Source organism: Rutidosis leptorrhynchoides, chromosome 3, assembly GCF_046630445.1.
Source record: "Rutidosis leptorrhynchoides isolate AG116_Rl617_1_P2 chromosome 3, CSIRO_AGI_Rlap_v1, whole genome shotgun sequence".
Taxonomy (NCBI): domain Eukaryota; kingdom Viridiplantae; phylum Streptophyta; class Magnoliopsida; order Asterales; family Asteraceae; genus Rutidosis; species Rutidosis leptorrhynchoides.
The window spans coordinates 531,226,839-531,240,019 of record NC_092335.1 but is presented as its reverse complement, the minus strand read 5'-3'; the positions used below and the strand labels follow the sequence as shown (position 1 = coordinate 531,240,019).

Here is a 13,181-nt window from a genome sequence, read left to right as displayed (position 1 = left end):
TTGTAATCTTTAAATACATATGAAAGTTGTATTTTGATTGAAGTGATGTGAATTTAGTTGATGGATTAGTAATATTAATTTGATTTTAATTTTTAGAGTTTTGAATGGTGTTGATTTGGGGAGGAAGATGAAGATGAAGATAGGTGATGAAGTTTTTCAAAGGAAAGACAAATCACATGGACCATTTCAACAATTTTGGTACAAATCACAGGGATGATTTTAGCAATTTTATTAATAAAGGAAAGAAACTAATGAAAATACCCTCACATGTCTGGCACATGACTTGAGTTAACGGATTTTTTTTACGATCGTCTCTCAGAGGGATTAAATCAGCAACTTTTACAAACCACTGGGACCAAATCCATAAAAAAAAAGCAGCATAGGGACGAAACCAGCATTTTGATACAAACTACAGGGACCATTTCAGCAATTTTGTCTAATAATAATAATAATAATAATAATAATAATAATAATAATAATAATAATAATAATATAATAATAATAATAATAATAATAATAATAATAATAATAATAATAATAATAATAATAATAATGAATAGTTATGGAGGAGTGAAAACTATGTTTACACGAATATTTACAATAATTCACGAAATATTATTATTATTATTATTATTATTATTATTATTATTATTATTATTATTATTATTATTATTATTATTATAATTATAATATAATGTAATTGTAAATGTAAATGACCAAAGGGCCATTGATCTGACGGTATCGTGGTCACCCTTTCAACTAAGAGGTTGAGGGTTCAAGTCCCGTTGTAAACATATTTCGTGAATTATTGTAAATATTCGTGTAAAGTGTGTGTGAGTTTGGCTTTTTAAAAAAAAAATTGTAAATGCGAATGTATAATGTAAATAGTACTAGCTTATGACTTTGTTCTTTTTAACTTTTTTTTTTTTTTTTTTTTTTTAAAGAAACTGCACTGCCTAAACAAGCTGTACATAACTTATCTTCAAACTTGAAGGGACTAAAACAAAATTCCTGATTAAATAATTACACCGATATTTCGAATTATAGCTATCACTTCACTATGTATATAAATATAAATCAAATCAATCAAAATTATTCACAAAATTATTAAAAACGCGTCCACCCAAAAGAAAACGACCGCCAAAACCCTCGTTTTTTTCCGCCCTTCGCCACCGTTCACCGTCGCCGGAAACCACCGTAAGAAAAACTTCATCAGTACATCTACTATCATATACTAACCTAAAAATTGAGAGATAGAAATAAACTTCTATATATTAGAGTATATATACATTCAACATAGATATACAGCTGTTTGTATATCTAGAGAGAGAGAGAGAGTGGTTAATTATTCAAAATCTTATGGCATGGATGAATTCGAATATTGAAATTTACGGAAACGAAGTCGTTTTATTGACTCTGAGATGATGATTTTGCGATCATTCAGTCGATATTTTCTTCTGCTTTTGGTAATTATAGTTCAAAAAGGTAACGATCATGAATTTTTTTATATTTATTTTGTAAGTTGAAATTAAGTATTTTAGATAATTTTGGTGATTAATTGTACGCTCTTTGTTCAATTAACATGATAATTTCAATGGATCATAAGTTAATTTTGCTTTATTTTTCGCTTTAATTGCTATTGCTATTGTGTTTATTAAGCTTTACTAAATTGCATATATACACATATATAATTTTGTTATTGATAAATCATTTTTATCAACTAACACAATCTTAATGTATATTGAATGTGTAAATTGTTAATTGTTCATTAATTGTTTGATATGTGACACACACATCTTAAACAAGACTTGATACAATGTTATGATTCGCGCATATCACGTGTATTGAATCCAGTATCAGAACTTTAGGTTAATATGTTAACTTATTTTTTAATAAATGTTAGTATTAATATTGGTGATAACTTGATGTTGCTTATGCTAATTCTTTGGTGTTCTTTTTCTAGGACATGTGACAGCTAAACCTTTCACAGGGACTTATGGAATAAATTATGGAAGATTAGCGAATAATATCCCTTCTCCTAAGGATGTTGTTAGGCTTCTTAAAGCTGCTAAGATAAAGAACGTACGAATTTATGATTATGATAAGAATGTTCTAGATGCATTTAGGGGGAGCGGTCTGGATTTGGTGATCGGACTTCCTAACGAAAACGTGAAAGATCTGAGTAATAGTGCTGATCATGCCCTTACTTGGGTCAAAGATTATGTGCAAGCGTACGTCCCCGATACACATATCGTTGGAATCGCTGTTGGAAATGAAGTTTTGGGAGGGGGTGATTCAGATCTGCAGTCGGCTTTGTACGGTGCTATTAAAAATATATACAATGCAACACAAAAGCTGAATTTGGATCGTGTTGTTCAGATAACAACTGCACATTCACAGAATGTGTTTGGTAATTCATACCCTCCATCTTCATGTGTCTTTAGACAAGATGTTGAACAAAACATGAAGAAGATACTAGAGTTATTTAGTCAAATAGGGTCCCCGTTTTGTTTAAACGCGTACCCTTTTTTAGCTTACATGGGTAGTCCGGATCAGATTGATATAAATTATGCTCTTTTTCAAAAAACTGATGGAATTTATGATGAAAAGTGGAAACTTCATTATGATAACATGCTTGATGCACAAATTGATGCGGCTTATGCTGCGTTGGAAAATGTTGGGTATAAGAAAATGGAGGTTATAGTGACGGAAACGGGATGGGCGTCTCGGGGAGATTCAAATGAAGGTGCTGCAACACCTGAAAATGCGAAGATTTATAATTATAATCTGCGTAAAAGGCTTGCTAAGAGGAAAGGGACCCCACGTAGGCCAAAGTCTATGTTGAAGGCGTATATTTTTGCTTTGTTTAATGAGAATTCAAAGCCTGGTCCAACTTCTGAAAGGAACTTTGGTCTGTACAAACCCGATGGGACGATTTCGTTAGATATTGGGTTTCCAGCGTTGAAGTCTTCATCTGCAATTTCATCTCGCCTATCAATTAAGGTATGAAGCATACTGTTATGTTATTTTAGTTGTTAAGTTATTAATTTGTTATCCCAAATTCCACCAGCAAAAGATATGTTTACATAGTTGTTGTTATAAAGTATGAATTTTTAAGATTACAAACGTGAAGGAAAGCCACAACATGCTTAGCTATGATATAAACAATAAACAATACTAGTAGAAGTTAGGATATTTTAGTGTCTTCTCTTGTTAAGAATTAATTTATAAACATACTATTGTTTAGTATTCTCATAAGAAATTAATGAAATACATATGTAGACACTTTTAATGGGCCATAGATTTCGAAGTTGTTCATTTTTTTATTCAGCTTTATATAATAAACAAGACTAACCCTGTCTTTTGTTTACCTAATACACGAAACAGTTTTATAACCTAACCTCTATAAATTATTAGGATGAGCCCGTGATACAATTGACATCTTTTTGACTGCTTTCTACACATGTATGCCTCGTTTCATTATTAGCTGTGATGATAAAAGTTAGGGGTTGTTTGTGTATGCAAAATGAAACTGATTTAAACTTTCGTGAGTTGATTAATAAGCAGAATTTTTAGGTTAAGTATGAAGAGATTCTGATTATGTGATTTGTGAGGGGTTAAATGATCTGTTTTATATTGACTTCAAGAAACTGGCTGTCGAAAGTTAACTTAATAGTGAAAACTCCTTAAAACAATGTCGTTTTGTATTGATTATGACATATATTAATAATTCAAATTGAACTAAAATTGAACTAAAATCTATTTAAGGAACAATTCTTCAATAATATAAATGTATGGTGGGTCAGTCCCCTTGTAGCATCAGGAACTGTGAATATCCACAAGCAACAGAGATAAGGGCATGAGACTCCTTTAACAGCTACAACGTCTGCTTCATTTTTTATGATGATTTAATGACATTTATACTAAACACATGATACATCATTATATGTTAAAGAAACTTAAATTATATGCAGGTGCAGGCTGTCATATTAGTGATTAGAAATTAAACTGCTATTATGGGTTTGGTTGGCTTCTTACCTATATATTAAACTTTACGCTACAGGTCATATCTGTTGTAGAAAAAATATGCAGAGTAGGTAAATAAGAGAAAAAAAGGATGACACATGTCACTTAATCACATGCAATCTTTGTTTTCTATTTTTGTTGAATCACCTGCTCCTTTTTTTCTTTATGTTTTTTTCTCTTATCCGCGTGGTAGTGTATGTGTGACTTGGTCATCATTAATCATGCGGGCGACTGCACCTTGAATTAAATAGTTATAGTATTAGGATAGAAGTATAAGCGTTTGAATAATCATTGTTAGCGTTACGATCCTCTGTAAGCTTTTAAACTCTACCTGTTAACTTTAATATACTTTCATGGCTTGGATTGTTGCTTATGATTCATCTTTTAATTCATAAATTATTTTTGTACCTGTTAGAATATATAAATTGAGGACTCTTTAGCTTCAACGTTCAATATTTATCTATTTCTGAATTCATGTAAATCTATTAGATTAAGTATTTGCTAAAACATTTTTTATGGATTATATTGGTGCATATATGATACATTTTAGATGAATCAAGCAAGTGCTGGTAGTTTGGTTTTGTTTCTTGATCTCTTATATAGATAATAATAATGTAATTCTCAACTTTTTATAGGCATTTCGAGCTCGAAGTTGGCATTGGTCATATACCTTGGTCTTAACCGCATGTTCATCAGCTCTTTTTATGTTTCTATGATCATAAAATGGTTCACTCAACACCAATGATACCTTTCAGAGTAGGATTTGGCACCACATGAGTTCATTACCGAAGTTTATTCTCTCCTTCAAAACCAACAATAAGTTCCCATTTTGGTTAAGTAGTAAATCACCCGTCTACTAAATGATACTTTTCATGTTTGTTTATAAAAACTGTATGATTCAGTTTTTATACTTGCAATACATAATGTTGAACTGGGCGTAGATTGCATCCCATAAAGGGCAAACTGGGCACATATCCGGTGATGGTCAATGGTTTTTACATTTTTGGTCATTAGTTATGTTACTTATGCAGTCATGTTAAAAACTTGCAAGTGATTGGTGACCATGAAACAAATATAGTATGTATCAATTTTGAGTTTACGTACTCGAGTTTCCGACTGTGTATCTATGTGTAGTTGGTTATAACAAGGAATACTTATACAGTTATACAGCGTTGTAACCGGTTGTTGCAAATTGGGCTGCTGATGGTTGTGCATTGTGTCGAAACAAGTCATTTTTGAACATGTCGTAACAGGTCCGTTGGGGTGGGTGGACCTGAAAACACTTTTTTCCTCCTTTTAAACTAATATAGTAATAGTAATAGTAATAGTAATAGTAATAGTAATAGTAATAGTAATAGTAATAGTAATAGTAATAGTAATAGTAATAGTAATAGTAATAGTAATAGTAATAGTAATAGTAATAGTAATAGTAATAGTAATAGTAATAGATTATCACCAAAATGCCCTTTTTTTTTAAGCTTGTTGACTGACAGCCCTAAAAAAAAAAAGTTTGACAATTTGCCCTCGCAAGGCGCAAGACAGCTTGCGTCCTTGCGACCTTGCGACCTTGCGTCTTTGCGTCTTTGCGACGTTGCGACCTTGCGTGTAGCTGTAAAAGAACTAGTTAAATGATCAGTTTGCGTTCACTGTTCCCACACACATACGCAAACTCCTCTCTGGTGCCCTTTCGCTCGTCATTCGCAAGATCCAAACACTCGCAAATCACTCGCAAAATCTTCATCATCATCCTCACGTCATCCTCCTCACATCTTCATCGTTACTAGATCTTCTTCATCCTTCCATCTTCGATCTTCCCGAGTACAAGCGAGCTTCTACGCCACCAACATCATCGAATCACCATCATCGTTCACTATGTCTCAAGAACAGGTTAGATTTCTTAGATCTATGTTATATTATTCGATCTACTTCATAGTGCTTAGATTTATGTGCTAAAACAAAGTTTTTGCACTCTTTGCACGCCAAGTGTTCGAAAAAATGTGTCAACGAAATTTGTTTGTATTTTGTGTTTTTGATTGTATATTATTGAGATTGCGTACGATACCCAGGAATTTTTGCTAGATTCAAGTTGTGTAACTCTGTTGCTATGTAGACGCAAGACAATCCTTGCGTCCTTGCGTATGCCTCACAATGTACGCAAGGTGATATTTGCGACCTTACGTTTGCTATAATTTTACCTTTGCATGTGCACGCAAGGTAACCCTTGCGTCCTTGCGTCTTGATCATAAGTTACGCAAGGTTAACCTTGCATCCTTGCGTCTTGCACATCTGTTACGCAAGGTTAACCTTGCGTCCTTGCGGCCTTGTACGCAATCTCTGTCTTGCTTGCTTGCGTCTATGTGATTTTCTTCTGTTGTTCTTCTGACTTTTACAGGGCTATGTGGAAGGTAAATTGACCGTGATTCCTCAGGTCAAGAAAATGTTGACTGAGAGACAAGAAAAATTATTTAGAAGTACATGCTTTGGTCCCTGGTTAGATCTTTCATACACGGGTAATGATCCTGGCCTAGTACATGCCATGCTCCAACGGAAATGTGAGCGTTCAGAAAAATTAGATGCTAGTAAGTACCCTGAAGAGCAACAAGATATATGGTTTCATTTTTCTCCTAATTTTATGATTAGATTTGGTCGGCGTGAATTTTGTTTAGTCACCGGCTTTATGTTTGGTAGCCAGACGGACATGGCACATTACATCCCTCGAAATTATGAATCTAAGACCGCACCCATTAGACGACGTTGTTTTCCAGAACGTCCCGATGCCAGCAACATTTTGGTTAGTGATATACAAAACATCCTTATCAAAAAACAAGGTGATGTAAAGGTTCCCAAGGTTAGTGACGATGATATTGTTCGACTAGCTATAATTTTGATCGTAGAGAGAGCGTTTATGGGGAAGCAGGGGCAACATGTGGTTAGTAAACAGTTTCTATGGTTGGTTGAAGATTTCAATAAGGTGAACGTGTACCCATGGGGGTCTCGTATTTGGGATGCTACTTACTCAGCGGTGAGCGAAGGTTTTGAGGTTCGAGAAAGCCAATTAGAGAGTGGGGGTGGAAAGGCTTACACATTGGCTGGTTTTATGTGGGCATTTAAGATTTGGATCCTCGAGGCATACCGTCGTACCATTAAGAGTTTTGCAACCAAAACTGATAAGGATGGAGTACCAAGAGCATTATTTTGGAAGCGTTCATCTGCTGAAACCTTTACAGTGTCTGACTACCTAAAACTTCTACATATAATGGTTAGTTAATATCTCCAAGAGCTTTTTATATAGTGTATATACAGCAGTTTCTGTTTTAACAGAGCAGTTTTATGTGTCGCATGAGGACGCAAGATACACCTTGCGTCCTTGCGTGTGTCGCAAGGATATCCTTGCGTCCTTGCGTGTGAACCGTGGGTTATTCTTGTTACAGGCGCAAGAATCATGTTTGCGTCCTTGCGTGTATCGCAAGTTTACTCTTGCGTCCTTGCGTCTATTCGCAAGATGATCTTTGCGTTCTTGCGTCTAGACGCAAAATTACTTTTGTGTCCTTGCGTCCTTTTGTTTTTACTAATATAACTTCATTTCAGGATGATTGTCCGAAGAGAAAAAGACCTTTTCGTTCCCTGCACCCATCTGAGACAGAGAGAGGTTGTCAATGGTGGATCCAGAGTTCCTCTTACTTTTAAGGAGATGTTGTTGAAGACGAGAAAAATACACAAGATGATAATCAAGTTGAAGAGGAGTTGGGTGGCAGTTTGAAGGAATTATTGCAGGAGGAGTCAGAGCAGACCTCGGACCCTCATCCAACACAAAAAGGCAACAAATTGCAGGAATTGTTGCGTATGGTTAATATGTTGACTAAGAGGGTGGATGATCAAGAAAAGGAGTTGGCTGATTGTAAAAAGAAGCTTGATGATCATGAAAAACGTTTGAAAGAACAGGAACACCAGGAACATCAGGTAAATTGGCGCAAGTTTTATTTGCGACCTTGCGTCTTGCCTGTTATGATGGCGCAAGGTTTTATTTGCGTCCTTGCGCCTGATGTTATATCAGACGCAAGTACCATCTTGCGTCCTTGCGTCTTTTTGTAATTTAGGCGCAGGTTGTACTTGCGTCCCTAACTCAGACGCAAGGACTTACTTGCGACCTTGCGTATGGCTACTTTTCTTATTTTTTGCGTTTTGTTCATTATAGTATGCTGATAACGAGGATGCATATGTGGATCCTCGATCTTTCTCTGACAATGATACATCTCCGAGGGTTGTTAGACGTGGGAAAAGAGAAAGAAGGCCCACTCATTTTTTAAATTCCCCTTTCACAACACCGGGCTACAGAAAACCATTGGAGAAGGTATATCTATAACATTCACCAGGCGCAAGGTTTTCCTTGCGTCCTTGCGCCTGATGTTTATAAGACCTTGCGTTTTGCGTCTTGGTATACGCAAGATATATCTTGCGTCCTTGCGTATGTTTGCTGACTCATATATTATATACAGTTGTCTGACGAAGTAGCTTCTAGAGTAAAAAGGCTGAAAGTTTCTCATCAAGGGACTAAAGAAGCTGAGAATGTGTTGCCAATGGAAACTGAAAAGCCTACTGAAAAAGGGGCTGAAAAAGCTGTTGATAAACAAGATGAGAACGTGGCTCTGGTGTCTGAGGAGATTGAGCAAGGAGTTGATTTGCCATTGGTTAATGAAGCAGAAAAACAAGCAGACCAGCATGATGTTAGTGAATGACGCAAGGATCACCTTGCGTCTTTGCGTCTTCTTCATTGTTGGACGCAAGGATTACCTTGCGTCTTTGCGTATACTTCACTGATGGACGCAAGAACTGTATTGCGTATTTGCGTTTGCATTACACCGACGCAAGACAATTCTTGCGTCTTTGCGTCTTTATTACTAATTGTTTTTTTTTCAGAAAAAGGAAAGGAAGAGAAAAAGGAAGGAAAAGGATTGGGTTTGTGAGGAGGAAATTTGGTCAATGGTTGATAAATTTATAAACGATCAAGGAACTTTGCAACCACCACCACCAAGTGCATGGAGAGATCAAAGGAAGCATGTGGGGCCAGCAAAAGATTTGAAATCACTAATCCTCAATAAGCAAGATACGCGTTGCATGTTCATTTTCCAAAATGAAACCTTCCTCTTCCTTGATACTGAGTTTTGGAAACGTTTATTGGGAATTGCATTTTCTGGTTATTTGGAAAACATAGTAAGTTTGTTAATAATTATAAACTTATGCATGTTTTGTTTTGTTTTGTTTTTAGCTTTATAACATTCATAATCAACTTGATCTGATTATAGCATATTGATGGATGGGCTACCTTCCTGTTGAGATTTCGGCAGAGGTTTCTGCCCCGAGCTAGCCAGATGTCCTCGAGTCCTCAGTTTCCGATTGCAGATTATATATGTAGTTCTCGATGGACGATTATGCCATTGGGTTTCCTCAATCAACTGGAGAAATTCAAGTCCTTTTATGATGATGACACTCAAAATGAGGAGGAGAAGGGGGATACATCTAATCCTGAAGCAGAGGGGATCATTAAATTCAATCCCCCAGATTATATGTATTTGATTGGTCTTGGGGATGGTAGTGATGACCTTTATCCATCCTGGGCTGAATGTGATAAGGTTAGTCCTTTTTTTTTTTATATAAACTATACATTTTGAGTAAACTGTAATAGGCGCAAGACAAATCTTGCGCCCTTGCGTCCGTTCGCAAACACTCTCTTGCGTCCTTGCGACCCTCGCAAGATTAACCTTGCGTCTTCATTATGGACGCAAAGTAAAATTTGCGTCCATGCGTCCACCCGCAAGGTAGACCTTGCGTCCTTGCTCCTGACGCAAGGTCTACCTTGCGTCCTTGCGTGTCTCGCAAGGTCAACCTTGCGTCCTGCCTTCTTGACTTTTTATGTTTCTTTTGTTGCAGATTTTGATTCCAGTACATTTTTCAGATCCTGAACATTTTATACTACTCACTTTGAACTTAGATGAACAGAGAGTATTAGTCTATGATAGTTTAAAGGGTTGTTTGAAAAAAGGTCAACTCGAGGCTGTCTTCAAAAACTTATCAGACAACTTGCCGTTATATTTGAAGGCTATTGATTACTTTAACAAGAAGCAGGACTCACAAATTGTTGACTATTATGAGAACAGAGAAGATGTAGAGTTGATGATCGAGGATGCACCGTATGTGCCAATGCAGAGTGGTGGCCATGGTGATTGTGGTGTTTGGGTCTGACTTCATATGGAGAGGATAGTTTTTGGTTGGGATCAGATTGACAACATTGGAGACCCTAAAAAGGCTGCTAAGGACTATAGAATTCGAATGGCAAGAACATTCTTCCGTGCACGCTTTGATACACAGGAACCACCACCACCAGAGGACCCAGAGGACCCAAAGGTTGTTAATTAGTTAACTTGTAGATGTAATTATTATACAGTTTTTAGGTAAAACATGTAATTTTTGTATGTAAATAATCTGGGACAGACGCAAGGACTTTTTTGCGTCCTTGCTTCTGGTTTTTTGACAGAAGCAAGGTGTTGTTTGCGTCCTTGCGTCTCTTTAAATGGCTTACGCAAGGTTTTGTTTGCGTTCTTGCGTATGTTTGAAGGAACGCAAGGTTTTGTTTGCGTTCTTGCGTATTTAAAAGATATACGCAAGTTGATGTTTGCGTGCTTGCGTATGTTTCATGACATACGCAAGGTATTGTTTGAAAAGTTGCGTCTTTTTTAAAGACAGACGCAAGTTATTGTTTGCGTATTTGCGTGTGTTTGATGACATACGCAAGATTTTTCTTGCGTTCTTGCGTCTCTATGTAGGTCAATTTATGACACATATTTAAACAACTAACTGAGACTGATAAACAACAAACTGAGACTGATAAACAAGCAACTAATTCTGGTCCCCTAATTCTGGTCTAAATCGTACGTTTGATAAAATTGAGACTGATAAGCTTGCGAAGGTTCGACTTTCTCTTTCGACTTTGACTTTGATTTTGAGGCTGTTTTTTTAACCCTCTGAGAAGTAGATTCACCGGTTAGGTCATAAGAAGCGCTACATGTTGTTCGGTTATGACCTGCTTGCTTGCAACGAGTACATGTTCTTACTTTCTTTTCAGTTTCTTCACCTTGAGATGGAATCCGATCGGTACTTTTTGGGCGTCCAGGTGCTCTTTTCTTTTGAATTGGGGGCTTTACGATTTTCAAGATCTTGGGCCCTGGATCGGACCATTCGGATCGATGGGGCAAAGGAAGGATGTGTTCGGAATATGTATTTATATAAGTTTGAGACAAGAACCAATGTGATACATAACATGTAACATCTTCCACTCCGAAGAGTCGTGCTGCTGCCAATACATGTCCGCAAGGTATGCCTGATAATTGCCATTGCCCACATGTACATGTTCTATCTTCTAGATTAACGAGGCCGTTTTTCCTTCCATCACGCACCTCTATTAGATTGTTTGTCGATGGAAATGCTTGCCATCTTCTTGATTTGTTCGTCCTCTTACCTAATTTACGTTCAACATATGGAGTAACCGTTGAAGTGAGACTAACTGCTTTGTTGTGATGTTTGAAAAACCAATCCTGTATAGAAGCGCGAAAAAATTCCAATAACATGCAAACTGGTAGTTTGCGAGCATGTTTGGATAGAGCGTTAATAGACTCTACACTGTTGCTAGTAAGGTATGCATACCTAACATGACCAGCATGACTTCTGGACCATTTGTTGAAACCAACGTCATTTAGATACTTGTGAGACGCTTTTAATCTTCGTTGAAATACACTAACATGATCTTGAAAATCTGACAAACGATAAGCCTTAACCATTTTCCAATAGTGCCATTCAAAATATTTGAATTTGTTGGACATCGTTTTTATGTTCATGAATAGATGACGTGCGCAAAAAGAGTGAAAGGCTTCAGGAAACACATTTGAAATACCATGTGCTATTGAAGGAGCACGATCAGAAATAAAGGTAATCTCTGACATACGATTACTCATACCACAACTTTCTAAATGATCTCTTAGATTGCCAAAAAACCATGACCAAACCTCGTTTGTCTCGCCTTCACCAATTCCATAAGCCAATGGCAAAATTCCGTTATTGGCATCCATTGCAACAGCGACTAAATTTGTACCCAAGTATCCAGCTTTCAAATGTGCACCATCAACGATGATAATAGGGCGAACATTTTGGACAAATGATCGAATCTGCACGCAAACAAATCAAATGAGATTGCTATTAGTTTAAGATAAAACAATTGTAGGATGAGTGATACTTACAACTGCGCCAAAGGACATGTAACACATCACGAATCTATTTTCATTGTCAGTCACCACATTTGTCATGCTTCCTGGGTTATGAATCTTAATGTTATGAAGATAAATGGGAAGCATTCGGAACGAGTCATCCATACTGCCACGAAGCATCTCTATTACATGACACTTGGCTCTCCATGCTTGATTGTAAGAAATGCTCACCCGAAAACGGTTGCCAACATCATCACGTATATCTTTTGGATTATAGTCTCGATTTGCAGCTTTGAACGATTCCATCAGAATACTTCCTAACACCTTTTTGGAAGCATGTTTATTATTTCCCATAATTTGGGTACGTGAGCATGTGTGTACGTCATGCAATTTATTTACGATGAAGTTGTCAGTGTGGCGTATTTTGTATGCACTACATTTCCACTCACAATTTGGCAACATGCATTTAGCAGTGAATCGAGATTTGTCAGACTTTACAGGCTTAATTTGGAAGTTTTCTTCAAGACATTTTGTGTATAGATGGTTTACAAAATCATCCTTGTTTAAAAAAGTTTGTCGAACTTTAATCAAATCGGATACTCTATAACTGGTTGTTATTTGGCTCGTAGATTCAGTCTCTTGGTCATGCTCACTCAATAAAAGTGGCATATTCCAGAATACATCCTTTTTTTCTTCCTCTTCTTCATTTTCATCTTCATCTTGATCTTCTCTGTCATTTTCTTCCTCCGAAGCACTAGACGCGACAACTGATTCAAAAGGGTGATCTGTTTTTTTAATTTTACATACGTTCTCAACTCCATAGTTGAAGAAATCAAACTCTTCTGTGTTTGGAGGTGGTACTTCAGGTCGTGCTTCTTCCAAATTGGGTGTCTGAAGGTT

General features: G+C 36.5%; 3 protein-coding genes across 3 annotated transcripts; all 3 read left to right on the top strand.

Annotated features, from left to right (window-relative positions):
- The first annotated feature begins 1,097 nt into the window (after window positions 1–1,097).
- On the top strand, window positions 1,098–5,191 carry LOC139898379 (glucan endo-1,3-beta-glucosidase 14-like). Its single transcript, XM_071881109.1, has 3 exons — window positions 1,098–1,485; window positions 1,964–3,003; window positions 4,662–5,191. The coding sequence occupies exons 1-3, from the start codon at window positions 1,422–1,424 to the stop codon at window positions 4,740–4,742; spliced, it is 1,185 nt and encodes a 394-aa protein (XP_071737210.1). The 5' UTR covers window positions 1,098–1,421; the 3' UTR covers window positions 4,743–5,191.
- Window positions 5,192–5,898: 707 nt separating this feature from the next.
- LOC139901931 (uncharacterized) lies at window positions 5,899–8,918 on the top strand. Its single transcript, XM_071884595.1, has 7 exons — window positions 5,899–5,913; window positions 6,241–6,324; window positions 6,419–7,285; window positions 7,615–7,675; window positions 7,730–7,986; window positions 8,222–8,377; window positions 8,523–8,918. Exons 1-7 carry the CDS (start codon window positions 5,899–5,901, stop codon window positions 8,760–8,762), a joined length of 1,680 nt encoding a protein of 559 aa, XP_071740696.1. The 3' UTR covers window positions 8,763–8,918.
- Window positions 8,919–9,455: 537 nt separating this feature from the next.
- Window positions 9,456–10,266, top strand: LOC139901930 (uncharacterized). The gene is made up of 2 exons (XM_071884594.1): window positions 9,456–9,656; window positions 9,955–10,266. The coding sequence occupies exons 1-2, from the start codon at window positions 9,456–9,458 to the stop codon at window positions 10,264–10,266; spliced, it is 513 nt and encodes a 170-aa protein (XP_071740695.1).
- The last annotated feature ends 2,915 nt before the right edge of the window (window positions 10,267–13,181 follow it).